The sequence below is a fragment of the Hirundo rustica genome, chromosome 11 (genome assembly GCF_015227805.2).
Source record: "Hirundo rustica isolate bHirRus1 chromosome 11, bHirRus1.pri.v3, whole genome shotgun sequence".
NCBI lineage: Eukaryota > Metazoa > Chordata > Aves > Passeriformes > Hirundinidae > Hirundo > Hirundo rustica.
Genome location: NC_053460.1, coordinates 1,557,717 through 1,578,128, shown reverse-complemented (window position 1 = coordinate 1,578,128; position 20,412 = coordinate 1,557,717). Strand labels below are relative to the sequence as shown.

Here is a 20,412-nt window from a genome sequence, read left to right as displayed (position 1 = left end):
CCCGGGGGAGCGGGGGGACGGGGGGCGGCCCCGGGGAGCGGCTCGGGATGGGCGGTGGGGAGAGGAGGGGAGGGCCCGGCGCTCTTTTCCGAGGGGGGAGATGGGGAGGCCGGAGGGCGTTTGGGGACGGGAGAGCGGGGAAATCAATGAACTCCCCCCCGTTTCTTTGGGATAATGAATGGGAAGGGGCGGCCCCGGCTGTGGGTGGGTGTCGGGGCGACAGAGGCCAGGGGTGCAGGTGGCTCTGACTGTCCCCCCGTCCTCAAGCAGTGGGAACAGGGACAGCGCCAGCAGCCGCGGCCCGGGGGCACAGCAGGAGGAGCCCAGCCTGGCAGGAGACCCTCGGAGGTGAGGGGGGCAGGGGACGGCCGGGGGGACCCCTGGGGACACAAACGGGACCGCACAGCAGCACCAGCTGCACGTGGGGGACAGTCCTGAGGTGGGTTTTGGGTTTGTCACACCTAGGGTCAGTTCTGAATGGGTTTGGGGTCTGTAATCTGCAGGGTCAGTTATGAATGGGTTTGGGGTTTGTCACACCTGGGGTCAGTTCTGGGGTGAGTTTGGGGTTTGTTACCTGTGGGGTCAGTCCTGAGATGTGTTTGGGATTCATCACCTGCAAGGTCAGCTCTAGGGTGAGTTTGGGGGTTTGTCACCTGCAGGGTCAGTTCTGAATGGCTTTGGGGTTTGTCCCATGTGGGGTGACAGTTCTGAATGGCTTTGGGGTTTGTCCCATGGGGGGTGACAGTTCTGAATGGTTTTGGGGTTTGTCCCATGTGGGGTGACAGTTCTGAATGGCTTTGGGGTTTGTCCCATGTGGGGTGACAGTTCTGAATGGCTTTGGGGTTTGTCCCATGGGGGGGTGACAGTTCTGAATGGCTTTGGGGTTTGTCCCATGTGGGGTGACAGTTCTGAATGGCTTTGGGGTCCATCACCTGCAGGGTCAGCTCTCAGATGAGTCTCCTCAGAGCTGTGCACGAACAGCACCTCCAGGCTGTGAATTCTTTCTCCCTAAGGTTTGCCTGGATTCAGGGAAAGGGTCCCAGCTTATCAGGACAACCCTTTGCCAGAGTGCTGATCCAAAATCAGGTTTTTGAGTGGGATTATCCCAAATCCTGCCCGATCCCGGTGTAACCCTGCTGGCTGGCTCTTCCTGAGGCCCTGAGAACTCAAACTCAGCATTTGCCGGGGGAGAGCTGCAGGAAAATCAGCTGTGCTGGGAAAACAAACTGCAGCTGCCTTTCCCTTCAGGTCCCCAATACAAATCTGTGGGGAACCTTCCCCATGGGAGCTCTCCGAGCTCTTCTCCAAACCCAGCTCCTGGAAATGCCACTGACCCCACAGCACAGCTGAGTTTGGGGCTTTAAAGGGTGCCCTGAGAGCTGCTGGGTTCCCTGGGCATCCTCCTCCCCAGAGCTCCCTAAGGATGGCAGGGGAATGAGGATTTGAGTTAATTAACCCCGTTAACAACTGGGATTCCAATCAGGGCAGGGCAGCACACGAGTTCATCCTTCCAGTGTTTCCCCTTTCCTGGATCCTGAGGAATTTGATTTCCTGCTCCTGCTGTCGCTGCTCTTCCACGTTTTTTCCCCCCGGTGTTGGTTCCTGCCCTTGGTTTCTGCTTTGCCTGTGTTTTTTTTGCAGCCCTTTGTTCCCTAAATCTTTTTGTGCTGCCTTTCTCTCCTCACCTGTCCTGTCAGCACTGTTCCCATTCGCTCTCCTCAGCTCCCTCATTGTTCCTGCCTGCACTTAGACCCTGCTCCAGAACCTTTCTGCTCTCCTTTATAACCCCTGGATGTCGTGGAGCTGATTCACAGCTTGGCTTCTAGGAAGTGGGTTTTTATCCTTTTATCCCAAAGATTTTCAGCCTGAAGGAAGGAGCTTCCTCTCTCCTTCCTGTCAGCCCCCTGACCTCCGCCAGGGCGGAGAGGGGGACAGAAATTGGGAATGCACTTGGTTCTTCATATCCATGAAAATTTGTGGGATTTTAAGGCTGAAACTGATGGCTCTGCCCAGCTCCAGGTTTTCGTAGGATCTCAGTTCCTGGCTGGAATTTCTCCCTTTTTAATCTTGCACCTTTTGCTGCTGTTTAATTAACGAAAGAGAAGAAATCGAGCCTGATTTTGCAAAAGGAGCTGCCGGGTAAAAAAAAATCCCTGCTCTGACTCTTCTGGCCATGTAAAAATCAACTGACAGAAGTGTGAGGTTCAGGATGTTAATTAAAATGCATCCTGGGATTCCCTGGCGAGGTGGAAGGGGAGGTTTAAAAGCAGAGGGCTTTTCTCTCCCCGCCTTTAGTGCTGTGCCAAGGCTGCTTCATCCCAGTGCTTCAAGTTAAAAGATCTTGGCTGTCGTTAGGCTTTGATGAAAACATCGTGTAAAGGAAGCGAAGCAGGTGAATTTAAATTTCTGCGGCATCTCCACGGCTTTCTCCTGCCCTCTTTAGGGGGGAAAGGTGTGATTTTAAATTTGAATGTTTCTGAGAAGGCTGGGGGGGGAACAAATCGGTGGGAACAGGTTGGCTCCTCCCTGGTGCATCCAGGCACGGCGAGGGTGTGCAGGTCGGAGGAGCAGCTCTGCCCCACCTTGTGCAAGCCATGGGACTCCGATAAATTCAGGAGCACTTCATGCTTCATTCCCTAGTTCAAAATATTCCAGAGCCCAGGCTGTGAAACCTCCGAGTCACTGGCGTGTTGTGGAACCAAAAGCTCCTCGTTCCTGGGAAGTTCTGCTGCCAGTTCCTCAATTTCTTCCCTGAGAAATGGTGACCTGCTTTGAAGAGGCTTTCAGCTCGCTGAGGCGTGCCAAAGTCATCCCAAAAACAGGGAAAACACTTTTTTTTTTTTTACCTGAAAATGCCCCTTATTTATTGCATTTACTCCCAAACCTTCCTTGGAGAGGCTGGCCCAGCTCATGTAGCCTGGGAGCAGGAGAGGTTTGTGAGCCTGGGTGGAATTCCCGGTGCCCTGTGCTGCTCCAGGCTGCCTCAGACACGCAGGAATGGAATATTTGACACACTTGGAGCCGATGGAGCCGGATTTGGGACAGAAATAGTTGTGCAGCCGGGACCAAAGGCAGCTTTGCCTGAATTTTCAAGATTTTGGAAAGATAAAAGGCAGCTCAGTGAGAGGCATCGATGCATCCCTGCCTCTTGCCTGAGCTGCAAGTCAAACAAGCTTATCTGGGGCTTGGGAGTTAATTTTTTGCCTTTATATCTGGTTTTGAATCAGGAAGAAGCTGGCTTAGTTTTAAAAGCCAAAGCCAAATAAAGCCAAGTTTTTTTTGATGAGACCTGGGGGTTTCTCCTCTGCCACTTCTATCACTGCTGCTTGACTTAAAATACTTCTGTGGAGTCAATTTTTTCTCAGGTTTTTGTGGTATTTGTCTTTATTTCTCCCTAAAAGACAGCAAAAAACAATTAAACTAAAAAGCACCTCAAAAAAAAAAAACAAAGCAAAAAGAAAAAAAAGGCAAACAAAAAAACACCCTTTCAGGACTTGAGAGATTCGGGATAAATTTTGATTTGCAGATTAAAAAAACCTCCTCAGAAAAACCTCTCACAATTCCAGAGGTTTGGGAGAAATTGTGATTTGCAGTTTTAAAAAAATTTAAAACAAACCCAAACAAACAGAATTCCAACTATTTGGAATAAATTGATTTGCAGATTATTTTAAGACAACACTTAAAACTGGGATTAAACTTGCTGTCCTGTTCCATCAATAGGCAGTTTTCCTTTTAATTACCACCTCCCATTTGTTTTTATTTTATTTTTCCTGCTGCTGTTTTTACCTTTGGACATCTGGGCTTTGTTTTGGGGCATTTCCATGCAGGGTTAGATTGCTGCCAAAATCTGCTTTGTTGGTTTTGGGGAATCTTGGAGCAACAAGCCCAACCCCTGAATCCGAGGAAATCCATCCCAAAAAGCCCCTCCCTGCCTGGATTTTGTGAGCCCTTCTCACCTGGGCCATCATTTATTGTGTTTCTTATCGTTTCTGCTGATGGAAATTAAGAGGAAATTATTACAACTGCTGGATGCTCTGGGTTTTATAAAAGCTGCTGAGGAGGTCAATGTTTTATATTCTTCACCATCAGAACGTTTTTGTTTCCTCCCATCCCTCTGAAGGTCTCCGTGTCAAACACAAAAAGCCGTTTGCTTCACTTAAATACCTTTTTTTTTTTTTTTTCCCCCTCTCTCTTTTTTGGTTCTGCAAGAAAACAGAAAACAAATTTCCTGAGTCCACGTGCCCCTGGCAGCTTTGATATTTCTGGTGGCCTCTCAGGGCTGACCTTTGTGTTCACACCAGGTCACGTCTCAGGCGCTTGGGCAATTAAAACCCCCGCTCTGAACCTTTTCCTAAAGCCAATAATAATTTGTGCAGGAATTTATGAGCCCAGCATCAGGCTTGATGTGCTCAGTAAGGAGATAATTTGCTTCAGATGCGTCCTGGGGAGCTGCTGGGAGCTGTTGTTCCCCGGGAGGCAGCTTCTGTCTTTCCGTTTGGGTTCCACCTTGTCAGGGAAATCACAGCTTTGCTGGTGAGCCAGAGCCAGCTTCAGCGCGCAGAGGAGCTGGGAGGAAGCTCAAAATGTGGATTTTTCTGCTGCTCTGGGCCCTGCTGGTGCTGATTTCATCTCGTGTTTATCAATTAACCGATAGCAGCAGGGCTCTGAGGGCTTGGGCAGAGCACAGTCGGTCCTAAAATACGGCTTAAGGTGCTTCTGGGAGTGGCTTGAATTTATATTTCCTGGTTTTAACTCACCTGCAGCCTTCCCACAGAATAAGGAGCAGCGTTTTCTGGAGAGGCACTTTGATCCTGGGAGTTTGCAGCGAATTCTGTTCGTTGCCAAAAGATTTTTGGGGGTCTGGATGCTCAATTTGCTTTACCTGGGGCAGTGTTTTGGGGTGTCATCCATTTGATGGGAAATCACCTTTCCTGTGCAAAACCAGTTGGACAGACAGGGAGAAGGGTCAGGAAGAGGTGAGATAGCGGCTTAATAAAAGATTAATAAACTCAGATTTCATGATGGATCGCTGGGCGTGTTTAAGGGAGCAGCCAGAGCAGTTTGTAGCGTTTCTGCTCCGAGGGTTTTAGAAATAACAGGTGGAACTCTGATGGTTTGTGCCGTGCTTTCGTGGCAGCGCTGGATGGACTTGAAGAGAGCAGCTGGAGTAAAACATGGGACGCATTAAAATGATTTGTAATTCCGTGGCTTTCCTTCAGGGTTTTTAGAGCTTTTGTGTGGCTGTGACCCAGTCAGCTCAGCCAGTTCCAGTCAGGCACTTCTGTAATTTATGGGATTTTTGTTTCTGGAGTTAAAGAAATTAATGTATGGCCCAGGCTCTTTCTCTGCTTTGCACCCTGCTCTTTTCTGTTCTGTTAATTGGATTTGTGCTTGGCAGACATGAGAATAAGCACATGTTTAGAAATCTTCTAGAAAAGTCTCGGAGCAGGCAGCTGGATCTGCTGCTTTGAAGGAATTTTGTGTTTTTACTGAGGGTTCATGTGAGACCCCAGCTGCAGAGCTGCCCCAGGACCAGCACAGGGAGGAGCTGGAGCTGCTGGAGAGGGCCCAGAGCAGGCTCCAGGATGATCCCAGGGATGGAGGAAAGGCTGGGAGAGCTGGGCTTCTTCACCTGGAGAGGAGAAGCTTGGGGGTGACCTCAGTGTGGCCTTGCAGGGCCTGGAGGAGCTGCAGGAAAGATGGAGAAGGACTTTGGACAAGGGATTGGAGTGACAGGACACAGGGAATGGCCTCAGGCTGAAGGAATGCAGGGGTGGATGGGATATTGGAGAGGAATTGTTCCCTGGGAGGGTGGCAGGCCCTGGATCCCTGGAAGTGCCCAAGGCCAGGTTGGACACTGGGGCTTGGAGCTGCCTGGGATGGTGGAAGGTGTCCCTGCCGTGGCAGGGGTTGGAATGGGATCTTTATGATCCCTTCCAACCCAAACCAGTCTGGGATTCTGTGAAATTCCCACCTCCAGCTCTGCCGTTGTCTGTGAAGGGAAGCACACTCCAGTCTGGGGCAGCACTGGAATCAATTCCTTGTGCAGTTCAGACTCTGAATTTCCCTCTTGAAGGATCTGTGAGAAACCATATTCCGTAAAATTTAAACTTTTGGAGGCCTCAAACCCAGCTCTGGGAAATTGTTTGGTAGTTGTCGAGCCAAGAAAAGGAATGGGAAGAGAATTTTTGGGAAGGAGGCTTGGATTCTGCAGGAATACAGGTGGATTTGTCTCTCCTTGCTCGTGCATCCTCTGTTCTCCCTGCATGGACAGATTATGGAAATATTTCCACTCCCAGAGGGTTTGCAAGGCTTAGTTCTGTTTATTTATGAGCAGATTAATATCCCTGAATTTATGGAATCCCAGAATGGTTTGGGTTGGGGGGGGAGCCTCAGAACTCCTCTCATTCCAAACCTCTGCCATGGGCCGGGCTGCCAATCACTGGCTCGGGTTCCTCAGGGCCCCATCCAACCCGGCCTTCCAGGAATTCCAAGAGCCTTTCTTTAGGAGGCAAAGCACGGGAGAAGGAGTTCCTTTGGGAGGAGAAGGAGTTCCTTCGGGGTGAGGCTTCCCTGCTTTCCCAGTGTGCCCCCCGTAACCAGAGCTGTTCTGTCCCCTGCAGACCCTCGGGCACTGATGGACGTTTCCGACAGCCCAGAGAGAAACCCCTGCTCTCCCGAGGAAGAGGACCAGCAGCTTTCCGATGAGGAGGTCCTGAAGGAGAGCGGCTCAGAGCGGGAACTCGATGGGGAGGGTGGCCAGGGGAGCCTCCTGGGCGAGGAGGAGGACGCAGGCAGGGCGCTGAGCCGCGGGGAAGAGGAGAACCACTCGGACGAGGAGGATCGGCTGAGCGAGGCCAAGTCGCAGGAGTCGGACGCCAACGAGCAGAGCGTGGAGCTGAAGAGCCCCCGGCCCCGCAAGGGAGAGGAGGAAGACAGGACAAATGACCTGGAGGTGTCCTCTGTCACCAGGGAGCTGGATGAGCACGAGCTGGACTATGATGAGGAGGTTCCCGAGGAACCCAGCGCTGCTGCTGCGGAGGAGGATGGGGAGAAAGCTGCTGGGGAGGATGACGAGGAAGAGGAGAAAGGAGACGATGCCCCTGAAGATGAGAAGAAGTCCGGCAGCAAAAGCGATGATGAGAAGGATGGGCAGGATCCCCTCAAGGAGAAGAAGAAGGAAGAGGATGATGGGGAAATTGATGATGGAGAAATCGATGTAAGTAGGAGGTGGGCAGAGCCCTGCTGGGGTTCAGAGCTGCTTGCCTCTCCCATTGCAGTTCCTTCCTCTTCCTGGTGGGAAGATCCATGTCCCCAGCCTGCAGGGAGCCCTTTTCCCTGGAGGTAAGGCCAGAGCATGGAGCAGGCCCTGGTCTCAGAGGCTGGGCTGAACCAAAACCAAAACTCTGTGCCAGAGCCTTTAAAATGAGCTTTGTTCCCTCTCAGTATGGGGAGACTCCAGTGCTTTAAGAACCTGCCCTGCCTCAGCTCCAGAGGGACTTGGGAATTATGCCGGCAGCAAATCCCATGGATTGGGTGTCCAGGAGCTGTTCAGATTGAGGGGCTGGTGCTGGAGGGTGCTTGTGGTGCTCAAACCACCAGGTGTGTGGGAAACCCCGATCCTGAGCCTTTCGTGGGGCTCCAGCAGCATCTGGATGCAGGGAAGGGGAATGGAAGGTGCTGGGATTTCTGGAAAATCCCCAAGGCGTGGGGTTTGGGGATGGGGTCGGGGATGTGCAGTGTTTCACAGCCCTGAACAAACCGAGATGGTCAGAAAAAATCAAAAAGTGGGGTTTGGTTGCAGTGGGGATTAGGGAAGATACCACCTTTAGCCACGGTTGTGTTCAGCAGGGAGCTCTGCGCAGCACCAGCTGTTTGGTGCAGCTTTTCCATGAAGAAAACAGGGCAGAGTAATTCCAGTAAAAACCCTCCCTTGGGCTCCTGGTCTGGAATTACAGCCCAGCGGTGGGAGTGTAGAGAGAAGTCGCTGGTGCAGAGCACCTGGCCCAGCTCCCCATTCCAGAATTCCACCTGCACAGCTGCTCTGGGGGGTGGGAATATCCTGGGGAAGCGCTGGAGCGTGCTGGGGTCACTGCTGGGCCTCCAGGCCCCATTCCTGTGGCTCTGACCTGGCCACAGGAGCCTGGGAAGCTCCTGGAGCCTCGCTGGACAGACCCTCCTCCCTTTTCTTTAAAGAATTATATTTTGTGTGGTTTTTTTTACTCTTCACAGTTCATTGACAAGTTTAATTGCTTTCAAAAATGACGTGATTTTTTTCTTCCTCGTGCCCATCCTGGCAGGTGATTTTGTTCAACACGTCTTTTCCAAAGGTTTTGTGTGTTCCTGAATCACTTAGAAGCAATTCCAGCATGTTATGAGCAGAAAAAAAAAATAATTCCTGGAGTCCTGACTCGGTGCTTGCTCCTTGATTAAAATATGAATGCTCTCCTTTGGAGCCTGAAGCATTCTTGAGAGCTCTCCTCACAAAGCAGGAGATGAATCTGTACCCTGGTTTTCATACATTAACTCATAACGGCATTCTCAGCTGCCTGATTCCAAGGAGACCTCCCAGAAATAAATACTTCCCCTTTTGTTCCAGACTTCACACGGCTCTTTTGAGAGCAGCAGAGTGGAGCTGGTTCTCCCATTCACGCAGCGCCGAAATCCCAGCCCCAGCTCTGGGGGGGAAAAACTTCCAGCTCTGCATTTTCATCTGCTTTCAGCCTCCCGGCATGGAGGGAGGGGAATATTAATGCCAGTTTTAATTGGGGTGTGGAAGTGCAGGGTTTTAAATGAGTTGAGCTCTCTCTGCCTGTGTGGCTGAGGAATGCAGCAGGAGAGGATCCTCACTTTGCTCCTGGGTTTGTCTGCAGCCAAGGGATGGCTTTTTTCCCCTCTTGCCAGCTGCTCCATGCATCAGAGGAGAGATTTTTCCTCACCTTTCCCACCCAGAATGTGGCTACTGCCAGGCAGAGGGAAGGCTCATCCAGATGCTCCCTCTTCACGTGTTTCACATGCCGAAAGTAGGGAAATTGGGGGGAAAATCAGGAAAATTTTATCCTCTAGGATAAAATCCTGATTTCCCGGCCAGATACCCTGTGACGCCTCTGGTCATCTGTTCCTTTGCCTTCTGCATCCCCAGCTCCTTTCAGCTCCTTTTGGCTTTCCAAGTACAGCCCCACTAAGCCAGGGAAGGTTTGCTTTTTTTTCCTTGGAGAACATAAGAAAATGCTGGTACTTGAAAGTTCCAATTTCTTTTGCGTTTCGTGGCTCTTATTTCTTAATCTTGGAGCCACCTCCAAGGTTTAGACTAGAATTTATTCCTGGGGTTGAAATCCCTGGGGATGAGGTAGAGTTTTGTTTGAGCTGGTTCCCAACTCCAGTGTGGAGCTGAGGAGTAGAAGGGAAAGTGGAGGTGCCTGGAAGGAACCTGTTGGACTTACCCTGAAAAGTTCATTTGTGAGATTGTCCCTGGAGAGGGACTTTGGACAAGGGTATGGAGCGATGGAACGAGGTGGAACTGGCAGGAGTAGGTGGGATATTGGGAAGGAATTGTTCCCTGGGAGGGTGGGCAGGCCCTGTGCCCAGAGAAGCTGTGGCTGCCCCTGGCTCCCCTGGAAGTGTCCAAGGCCAGGTTGGGCAGGGCTTGGAGCAGCCTGGGACAGTGGAAATTGCTTTTACAACCGCCTGGAATCCTGTGTCTTCACCTCCTGAGGGTGCTCCGGCGCGTTCCTTGTAACCCGACCTTGTTTTCCTCCCGTGGTGGTTTTGCCCCAGGGTGGCTCCGAGGTGGGAGCAGATTGGGAAGTGTCAGGTGCTGCAGGGAAAGCCCCAGGTGAAATGTCAGCCGTGTCTGTCTGTTCCAGGACGATGACTTGGAAGAAGGGGAAGTTAAAGACCCCAACGACAGGAAAGTGAGGCCACGGCCCACCTGCCGCTTCTTCATGAAAGGTAACCACGCTCTGGGCTGTGGCAGGAGCCAAAGCTCCCGTTCAGGGATTTATTTTGTCTCCACTAAGCTGCTGTTAAGTGATAAACCCTGCCCCAGGCGTCCTCAGTGTCACCTTCCCGTTTCTTAGTGGCCAAAGCTGAATTTTCATGGAGCCACTGCGCAAAAAGGGTTTTGCCCTCAGCGTGGGTGAGCCTGGAGGAGGTAAATAAAGGGAAACTTAAGGAGGTTTAGGAGTAAAACAGAGAGGTTGTGGCTGGCCCGTCCCTGGAAGGGTCCAAGGAGCAGCCTGGGATCGTGGAAGGTGATGGGTTTGGAAGTGGATGAGCTTTAAGGCCCTTCCAGCCCAAACCATTCCATGATTCTGCTCCCTGCCTCACCACTCCTTGTTTGGGATGCACTGTGGTGCCTGCTCTGCTCTCAGGTTTCCTCTGAAACGCAAAGCTCCTAATTGGAAATGTTTGTCATTAGCAAATGAGGATCTCATAGGCTTATTCCTCCGTTTAATTAGCAGTGTGTGTCCATCCCTCCCTCCTCCCCGCTGGAGTGAGGTTCTTGCACATGGATCCCTCTGTGTCTGGATCTGTTTGTCCCCTCTGGCAGGTGGAGAGCCACAGATCTCTCTCCACGTGTGTGAGAACGGATAAATCCCAACCGAGCTGGAGGGGAGAAAAGTCAAACACCTCAGACAGCGTTACTCCTTCGAGGATTTTCAATGCCTGATGGGGGGTTTTTTTATGTTCTTGTGGGGCTGAAGTGCTGCTTCCTGATGGAAAGGGGTCTAACAGCTGTGTGTTCCCACAGGACACTGCACCTGGGGCATGAACTGCCGCTTTATCCACCCCGGAGTGAACGACAAGGGCAATTACTCCTTGATCTCCAAACCTGAGCCCTTCTCCCCCAACGGGGCCCCTCCCATCGGCCCTCACCCGCTGATGCCGGCCAACCCCTGGGTATGGAGCCTCTTGCGTGCATTTCTGCCTTCCGCAGCGCCCTCCCCACCCCTGGGCGCGTCCAGAGCGGGGTTTTGGAGAGCCCTCTCTAGTGGGAAGCGTTCCTTTCCGCTGGAACAAAGATGAGCTTCAAGGTCCCTTCCCACCCAAACCATTCCACGATTCTGTGATTTTGGGGTATTTTTTTTTCCTTTTTGTTTTTTGAGCTGGTACCTCAGCGAAACTCAACCCACGGTTGGCTGTGTGATTTTTAGATGGAGGTCTTGGAGCTGCCAGTAGAGGGGGATAATTTCCCGTGGTTTCCCAGCTTAGTCCTGCTCTGGAGTAACTCAGCTTTACAAAGCCTGGCTTTGGTGGTTAAAACTAACTCGAGTGTCTTGTGCTGCTCTCCTCACCTTTCCAACAGGGAGGGCCAGTGGTTGATGAGATCTTACCTCCACCTCCTCCAGACCCTCCAACAGAAAGTGCCTGGGAGAGGGGACTGCGGCACGCTAAAGAGGTAAATTCCTTCCTGGGGGAATTGCTGGCTGGCTCCAAAACCCACTGCAAAAGCTCTTCTGGGAGCACAAGTCCCTTGCTCTGTCTCTGTTCCTTTTGCCCTTTAACCTGTTGATTATGTTTTGTTGTACCTCACAATCTTTTGGCGGCCAAATCCAGGTTGGAAGCGGGTTTGTATTTAAAAAATAATGGGAATTTGTGGCCCTCAGGTCCAGCCCTCCACAAAGCTTTAAGCTGATCCAATTTCCCTCCCTTTCAGTACCTGTTTCTCCAGTTTGTGATCACTGCAGGGGGGAAGCTTCTGTTTCCTGCTGGAGTGCGGAATTAAGGAAAAGTCCAGTACCCTGCACATTCTGAGGGAAGAAGAAAGAAAATCCTGCAGGAAATCTCCCGAGGGCAGGATTTTTAATATCACAGTTTCCTCAAAATTTTGGTTTTTGTGCTGTGACAGGTATTAAAAAAAGCAACTATGAGAAAAGAGCAGGAGCCTGACTTTGAGGAGAAGAGATTCACTGTGACCATTGGAGAGGACGAGCGGGAATTCGACAAGGAGAACGAGTTTTTCCGGGACTGGAATTACCGCATCACCAGAGACGTCCGGGACCCCGCGTAAGAGGCGCCCCTGGGATTGCTCCAGGGAAATCTGGGTGGGAATGCAGTGCACTGAGGCTGCCTGGGGCTCACTCGTCCCTCCAAACTCAGGGAATGTCACCTCAAAACGTGGGAACAGCTTCCAGGAAGCGGGGAGTTAAGAAGTTAAGGAGTTGAGCTCGCTCCGGTTCGACCCCACATCCCTTCCCAGTCTCCTTTAACCCTTCCTGCCGCCCAGTCTCTTTGGAATTCTGCTCCCTCCTGGCCTCTCTCCAGCTCTGCATTGCCTCCCTCACACCAGCACGTTCTTCCAGCTTTTTTTCCCCTTCTTTTTTCTTCTTATCCCAGCCGTGAGAATTTAAAAACACCCAGTTTGAGGCTGCGCGGTTGGAGAGGGTTCAGTGTGCAGCTGGGGCTTCCTTTGCAGACCTGGTTTAACAAACACCTGAGCTGCTCCCAGTTAAACTGGGCACTGGGCAGAGGCAAAGCTGCTGCCTGGCCACAACAAGCGCCCTGAATTGAAAGTGTTGGGGTGATTGGGGTTTTAGGGTAAAATTTAAACTGTTGGAGGCCTCAAACCCAGCTCTGGGAAGTTGTTTGGTAGTTGTCGAGCCAAGAAAAGGAGTGGGGAGTGAATTTTTGGGAAGGAGGCTTGGATTCTGCAGGAATACAGGTGGATTTGTCTCTCCTTGCTCGTGCATCCTCTGTTCTCCCTGCATGGACAGATTATGGAAATATTTCCACTCCCAGAGGGTTTGCAAGGCTTAGTTCTGTGTATTTTAGAGTGGATGAATTACCAAAAAAAAAAAAAAAAAACCTCTGGAAAGGACTGGATTAAGCTTTTGTTCAATATTCTCTGATTCGCTCTGGCGTGCAATTCCTTTCCCTAATTTAAAAAAAAGAAACCAAAACCTGTCCTCAGTTCTGCAGCCTGAAAGAAAATAAATTTCTAAAATACGAATATTTTCCTGAGTTTAATTAGCTCTGGATCCTGGCCTTGTGTTCCTCTCAGAGGCACCTGGGCTTTATCCCCAAAGTTCTGGGAGCTGTTCATCCATTTTCTTTCTTTTAAAATGCACCAGCAGCATTTTGGGCCTCTCTGATGTAGGAATTGGTAAGAACAGCTCTGATTTTCATTTACCACCACCCCCCCCCAAAAAAAAAGTGCATTTCACATAACCAGTGTTAAATAAAAGTCAGCCAACAACTGGAATTCCTGAAAACTCGAGGCTGTGCCAGCAGCCTGTGACGTTAAAATATCTTCATTGTGTGTGAAGGGAAAAGTTGTGAGTCTGCTGCTGTAAACTCTGGAAAGTGCTGATTTTTCTCCTCCACACACACAGTTTATTGCCCACTTGGACCCCTTGCAGCCAGGTGAGCACTGGAAGCGCAGCTGGGATGTGGAAAATGCTTTCAGCGCTGTCTTGTGACATGTGGAGTTGTCTCAGTAGTTCATGAATCCCTTTTTCTTTTTTGAATAACTATAGGGAGGTGGACATCAAAGAAAACATTAACTATGGGTAAGCAGGTCTTTGATTCCAATACTGTTACAACTGTAAGAAACTTTTCCTTTTGCCTTTTTTTTTTTTTTTCCGTTGCGCTTCCTCAAACTTCCGAGGCCACAGACCAACCACTGTCCCCTCAGCACTTGACTCAGTGGATATATTGGATTATTTTTGGGGTGATACCAATTATTTTATAATGATTTAAGCACTGAATCGCCCAAACACAGAGCAGTGATCCTTTTTGAAATAAAATGAGAGCTCCATCAATTTTATCAGAAGGGGAAATTTGGGCTTGAGGCTGTGTGAAAAAGCAGAGTTTCCTTTCTGGCGTGGCTTGAGATGTTTTCCTGTCTCTTTGAACACCTGATGTCCCTGAATCCAGGCTGCTTTGGGGTTGGCATCAGGAGTTTGTTGCTGGCTGAAGCATCCCAAATCCCAGTTCTCCTCCCCTTGGCCCATTGCTTCAGTCCAAAAGAGAAATCCTGAATTATTTAAAAGCACTGAAAGAAATACAGGTACCGCTTGACTCACAGGGCAGCACCTGCACCTTAACCCGGTTTAGGTTATTTGGCACTTTTAAAATGCAAAAAGTGGCCCTTTATTCCTTTTTTTTTTTTTTTTTAAATATAAATCAGAGTCTCCTTATGGATAATCTGGAATTTGGGAGCACTTGCTGTGTAACCTTAGCTCTGCCACCGGCTCCTCTGTGGCCCTGGAAGTTTCTTTTCCCTGTACCCACCTCCCCACCCTCACAGTGGATCTGATATTTGCGCTCCAGGTGGTTGGATGGTGTTGAGTTGGGGAATTAAAGCCATCAAACGACGTCAGCAGAAATCAGGAAATGGAGGGAGCAGCTTTAAGGAGGGTGGAGCTCCAAATCTTTCCCTGCCCAAAAATCCTTCCTTCTGCAGCTGAGCGCGTGCCACGTGCTCACCAGTCCAGCAGCTGATTCCCAGCTGGAGAATATCAGCTGGAGGAAGCGCTGCCTTCATTCCAAGGGGTAATTCCAGGTCCAGAGCGTTGCTGGCCTGCTCCCAGAGCTCCACTTCTCCCTGTGGAGAGCTCAGCACCAGCTCCTGTCCTGTACTGGTGGCACTGGGTTGCGCCCCTCACTCCAGGGGCAGGACCTGAGGGATCTCCATCCCCTCCTCTGCTGGAGGTGTTTGGGATGAGCTGTGAGTGCATGGGCGGCAACCCCAGCTCTCAAGGGGCTCTCAGAAACACTTCCTGTGTTTGCACCACGTTGGTTTGAAGGCTAAATTTTTTGGTAGCTCTTTTTTTTTCGGTGTTTATCGAGAAAGGTTTGTGCTTTTCTCTGATAGAGCCTCGCTTTAAAAAGACTGTTTGGTTGGGCTGCGTGGACAATAAACATCTCTGTCCAGCCCTGCTGCACTGGACGTGGTTTTGTTGTCCCAGTGAGCGAGCTGACCTAGAACCCGCAGTTTTTGCGGTGCCAGGGTGCCATTTCCCTCTCTAACATTCCCTGTTTTTCATTGTAGGCTTGATCCCTATGCAGATCCCTATTATGACTATGAAATAGAGCGCTTCTGGCGTGGCGGGCAGTATGAGAATTTCAGGGTTCAGTACACAGACCCCGATCCCTACCGTAACTACAGAGTAAGTAAGGAAATTCCCCCTTCCCCTCTTCCCCTTCCCGACTTTCTTCCAGGTTCTTCTGGGGCCTTGGCACGGTTGCAGTGCAGTGTTTGGAACAGGAGCTTTCAAGTAGTTAAATCTTGGCTTAATGGCAGCACAGAGCAGGCTGGAGGTGAGGGGACGGGAGGATGTTCTGTTCCAGCGCCACGAGGGAAAAAGCAGCGCTCCAGGCTTGGGAATGCAGTTTGGGAAGCTGCCTGATGGAAAGGGATGTGGAGTGCAGGTTGATATTGAGAAGGCCACTGGCACCCGGCTGGCACCAGCCCCGGGGCAGGGATTGTCCCCTGAGGCCACACCTGGAGTTCTGCTCAGGGCTGGGCTCATCCAAAACAGACATTGAGGGGCTGGAGAGTGTCCAGGGAAGGGAACGGAGCTGGGAAAGGGGCTCAGCTGGAGAAAATGGGGATCAGGAGGGACCTTGTGGATCTGCACAGCTCCTGACAGGAGGGGACAGCCGGGGGAAACAGGGACAGGAGGAGAGGGAACGGCCTCAGCCTGGCCCAGGGGAGGATTCAATCTGATTTGAGGAAAATTATTTCATGGAAAGGGTGTAAAGCACTGGAGAAAACTGCCCAGGAAACTGGTGGAGTTCCCCACCCCTGGAAGTGTTCAGAAAGCCTGTGGATGTGGCACTTGGGGACACGGTCAGCAGTGACCTCGGTGGCGGGGCTGGGCCGAGGGCTGCGCTTGGTGATCCAGAGGTCTTTTCCAACCTTCCCAGTGCCATGTCTGAGCTGGGAAGGTGGTTCCTCCTCGTGCTCCTTGGCTGCTCCTCAGCACAGCGCTTGAGCAGCGCTCGCCCATCCTCGGACATCTTGGAGAGGGAGGGAGTTTCCAGGGGAGAACCTGGTTGAGGAAGGTTTCCCTGTTAGTTCTTGGCGAGGAGAGGGTTAGATTCGGGCAGGTGTGCTCTGTGTACCAGCAGAGGCTCCAGCCTGGTGGGATTGAGGCATGGGAAAGCAGCAGCCAGGTGCTGAAATCCCAGGAGCTGGCTGGTGTTACACCGGGAATGGATCTGGATGAGAACAAGGCTCTGAACCCTCTCCCTGCTTTTCCTTTTCCCCTCGTGCAAACTCCGTGCCTCTGGAGCAGCGACCAAACGGAGCAGTCCTGCTCAGGGGGGGAGCTTTTCAGTGCTTTCCATCAAATCCTTTCAAAAGTAGCTTTTCCTTTCCTCTAAATCCTTGTTTTCTGCAGCAGCAGCGCCCAGGCAGGTGCCTGGGCCTCGCCGTGGCCGCACACAACCCAGTTACTTTCCTGCTGCTCGTTTGCAAAGTTAATTAGCTGGTTATAGAAATGATCAGCAACGAGGGGAAAGGCTCGTAAACATCAGTACGTTTATTTAATAAGCTTAATAAACCAAATTAATCCGAGCGTTGCCTTGGGAAACAGCAGTTATGTGGGATATGATGTCCAGGATCCAGATTATCAATCTCCAGATTTTTGATCTCTGGACAATCAATCTCTAGATTATTGACCTCTAGACAATCAATCTCTAGGTTTTGATCTCCAGATTTTTGATCTCTGGACAATCAATCTCCAGATTTTTGATCTCCAGGTTGTCGGTCTCCAGATTATTGATCTCCAGATTTTTGATCTCTAGACTATCAATCTCCAGACTGTTGATCTCTAGACTATCAGTCTCCAGATTTTTGATCTGTGGGCAATCAGTCTCCAGATTTTTGATCTCCAGGTTGTCGGTCTCCAGATTATTGATCTCCAGATTTTTGATCTCTAAACTATCGATCTCTAGACTATCCATCTCCAGACTTTAATCTCCATATTATCGATCTCCAGATTATTGATCTCTAGACTATCAGTCTCCAGATTTTTGATCTGCAGATTATCGATCTCCGTCTCACTGATTGGCAGATCGTTGATCTCAATCCTTTGCCGAGGGAGGGCAGGTGTAATTCCTGGCATTGCCAGGCTCGCCGCCCGCTTTGTTGGGAGCAGCTCCCGCATCATCACCACAGCTACTCCGTTCTTTTCCTCTTTTTTTCCAGGAAAGAGAGCGAGAACGCGAGCGGGAACGAGAGACCCGACAGCGGGAGCGGGAGCGCGAGCGGGAACGCGAGCGGGAGCGGGAGCGGCGCCAGCGGGAACGGGAGCGGGAGCGGGAACGGGAGCGAGACAAGGAGCGACAGCGACGGAAAGAAGAGTGGGAACGGGAGCGGGAACGGGTGAAGAGGGACGAGAAGGACCGGCAGCACAGGGACCGCGACAGGGACCGCGACCGGGACAGGGAGCGCGAGCGCGACAAGGACAAGGCGAAGCCGCGATCCCCGCTGCTCCCCAGGTAAGTGTGTGTGTGTGTGTGTGTGTGTGTGTGTGTGTGCCGGGATTGGTGCTGGGAGAGGATCCCGGTGTGTGCTGGGATTGGTGCTGGGAGAGGATCCCGGTGTGTGCCGGGATTGGTGCTGGGAGAGGATCCCGGTGTGTGCCGGGATTGGTGCTGGGAGAGGATCCCGGTGTGTGCCGGGATTGGTGCTGGGAGAGGATCCCGGTGTGTGCCGGGATTGGTGCTGGGAGAGGATCCCGGTGTGTGCTGGGATTGGTGCTGGGAGAGGATCCCGGTGTGTGCCGGGATTGGTGCTCTAAGAGAGGATCCCGGTGTGTGCCGGGATTGGTGCTGGGAGAGGATCCCGGTGTGTGCCGGGATTGGTGCTGGGAGAGGATCCCGGTGTGTGCCGAGATTGGTGCTGGGAGAGGATCCCGGTGTGTGCCGGGATTGGTGCTGGGAGAGGATCCCGGTGTGTGCCGGGATTGGTGCTGGGAGAGAGGATCCCGGTGTGTGCTGGGATTGGTGCTCTAAGAGAGGATCCCGGTGTGTGCCGGGATTGGTGCTGGGAGAGGATCCCGGTGTGTGCCGGGATTGGTGCTGGGAGAGGATCCCGGTGTGTGCCGGGATTGGTGCTGGGAGAGGATCCCGGTGTGTGCTGGGATTGGTGCTGGGAGAGGATCCCGGTGTGTGCCGGGATTGGTGCTGGGAGAGGATCCCGGTGTGTGCTGGGATTGGTGCTGGGAGAGGATCCCGGTGTGTGCCGGGATTGGTGCTCTAAGAGAGGATCCCGGTGTGTGCCGGGATTGGTGCTGGGAGAGGATCCCGGTGTGTGCCGGGATTGGTGCTGGGAGAGGATCCCGGTGTGTGCTGGGATTGGTGCTGGGAGAGGATCCCGGTGTGTGCCGGGATTGGTGCTGGGAGAGGATCCCGGTGTGTGCTGGGATTGGTGCTCTAAGAGAGGATCCCGGTGTGTGCCGGGATTGGTGCTGGGAGAGGATCCCGGTGTGTGCCGGGATTGGTGCTGGGAGAGGATCCCGGTGTGTGCTGGGATTGGGTCTCAGCTTCTGGGAGAGGATCCCGGTGTGTGCCAGGATTTGGGCTCGGCTGCTGGGAGAGGATCCCGGTGTGTGCCGGGATTGGTGCTGGGAGAGAGGATCCCGGTGTGTGCTGGGATCGCTGCTGGGAGAGGATCCCGGTGTGTGCTGGGATTGGTGCTGGGACAGAGGATTCCGGTGTGTGCTGGGATTTGGGGATTCGGGCTCGGCTGCTGGGAGAGGATCCCGGTGTGTGTCACTGCTGAGGAAAGGGATGGTTAATGAGCCCTGCCGCCGCTGAGTGGAGCTAATTCCTCAGTGGCGATGAGTGTGTAACCTGAGCCTGGGAGCAGGAGCGTGCTCCGGTGTGGAGATGTTCCATGGTGCCTCTTCCCTTCAGGCTGGAGAGGTTTGGGGAGGATGAGGCACTCCTGCTGGTTCCCTTTGAGGAAGGTCTGTCACAAGAAGCAGGGCTGCTTTGGGAGTTTGTGGATGGCAAAAGCACCCAGAGATTTAAATGCGACTTGAAAAGGTAAAGGGATTGTGCTTGGAGCGAGTCTCTGCTCGGTGGAATTGCAGCACGAGGTCGGGTTCGTTTCCTCTGACCGCCCGTTGTTTGTGGAAATCCCGGTTGTGACCTGTGTGAAAGAGAAAATGGAACCAGACAGACCGAAAGTGCAGGAACGCGATTCCTGTTTTCTTCCTCTGTCAATGATTTATGTGCCCTGCTTTCCCAGCCTCCTCTGTCTGAGGCACGTTTATAAAGCACTGGAGAAATATCCCAGTGGGATGGACCCGCCTCGTTTGGGTCAGAATCGTGGAAAATATCACTTTTTTTGTAGAGGGATGTCTTGGAGCAACCTGTTCTAGTGCAAGGTCCCTGCCCATGGCAGGGGGGTGAAATGAGATGAACTTCACTGTCCTGCTCAACCCAACCCATTCCATGATTTTGTGATCTCCAGGAAAACTGCTGAACAGTTTCTTGGGAAGAGTGGCAGACGGAGACTCCGGGGACACGCAGGTGTGTGTTGGGGCAAAGAGAAATGCAGGGAAGCTGTCTGCCGAGGCTCATTGGAGCTTTTCGTGCTGCCTGGTGTCTGTTCCTCTGCGCTGGAGGAAGCTGTGAAACACGATGGGCATGAGGAGGAGTTGGCCCGATGAAGAGCAGGGCTAAGAATGCCAGGAATGAGGCTCCACGTGGAATCAGGTGGTTTCAGGTGGGAGCAGGGCTTAGTCCTGAACCCGACCCAGAATTTTTACCTGCATTACTGAAAGGTTAGCTGATTTTTGACCCTCTTTCCCAAGAGGAAGTGACAGTTTCAGAACGGTCCGGAGGGAGCAGCAGCAGCTCCAGAGCAGTTGTAGGAACACCGTAATTACGCGTTCCGTTTAAATACAATCTCCACTTAACAGCCACGGTTTGTGCGCCTTAATTACCGCGTTGCCCGGTGGTTCGTGCTCTCCTCGGCTGGCTGATGGGACAGATCTTGTCCAGACCCATGTGATGGAGATGATGTCAGCGAAAGTGATGTCACCTGCTTGGCAGCTCAAGGTCATGAGTCAGTGACAGTCACCGTGACCCAAGGCTGAGCCAGCTGACTCCTGGAGTCCCGGGGCAGGGCTCTCTCGGGAGAGTTTGGGCTGCCAGTGCTGCCCACAGGCTGCTGCGTAGGAGCAGTGGCCATGCTCACCGATCTTGGATCCATCTCATTCCAGGAAACCTCGTGAGAGCCCGGAGATGGGATTGACAGCATTCAGGGGACACGCGTTCCCTGCTTCCCTCGGGCACAGGGGAGCTGGGGATGCCTCTGGTGTCTCGAAAACAGACTCCTTGAGATGAGTCTTGGTCGTTCAAAAGTCATTTCTGATGCACATCATTGCTTTTTTTAAGTCTGCTATGGAGAGGGATTTTTCAAAGGGCGTGGAGTGACAGGGCAAGAGG

At 52.0% G+C, this 20,412-nt stretch overlaps 1 protein-coding gene across 4 annotated transcripts in view; it reads left to right on the top strand.

Annotated features, from left to right (window-relative positions):
- Positions 1-20,412, top strand: part of ZC3H18 (zinc finger CCCH-type containing 18) — a 52,726-nt gene that overhangs the window by 4,195 nt on the left and 28,119 nt on the right. For 2 of the 4 annotated variants that reach the window (XM_040075432.2, XM_058422101.1), the window contains 9 exons: positions 271-348; positions 6,624-7,219; positions 9,867-9,951; positions 10,754-10,902; positions 11,309-11,401; positions 11,852-12,009; positions 13,479-13,511; positions 14,996-15,113; positions 17,159-17,451. In XM_040075432.2, the coding sequence (XP_039931366.1) occupies positions 6,638-7,219; positions 9,867-9,951; positions 10,754-10,902; positions 11,309-11,401; positions 11,852-12,009; positions 13,479-13,511; positions 14,996-15,113; positions 17,159-17,451 (1,511 nt within the window). In that variant the 5' untranslated portion in view covers positions 271-348; positions 6,624-6,637. Of the gene's footprint in view, positions 1-218; positions 349-6,623; positions 7,220-9,866; positions 9,952-10,753; positions 10,903-11,308; positions 11,402-11,851; positions 12,010-13,478; positions 13,512-14,995; positions 15,114-17,158; positions 17,452-20,412 lie in introns of those variants that run through there. The other 2 variants (XM_040075431.2, XM_040075434.2) reach the window with 2 other exon arrangements.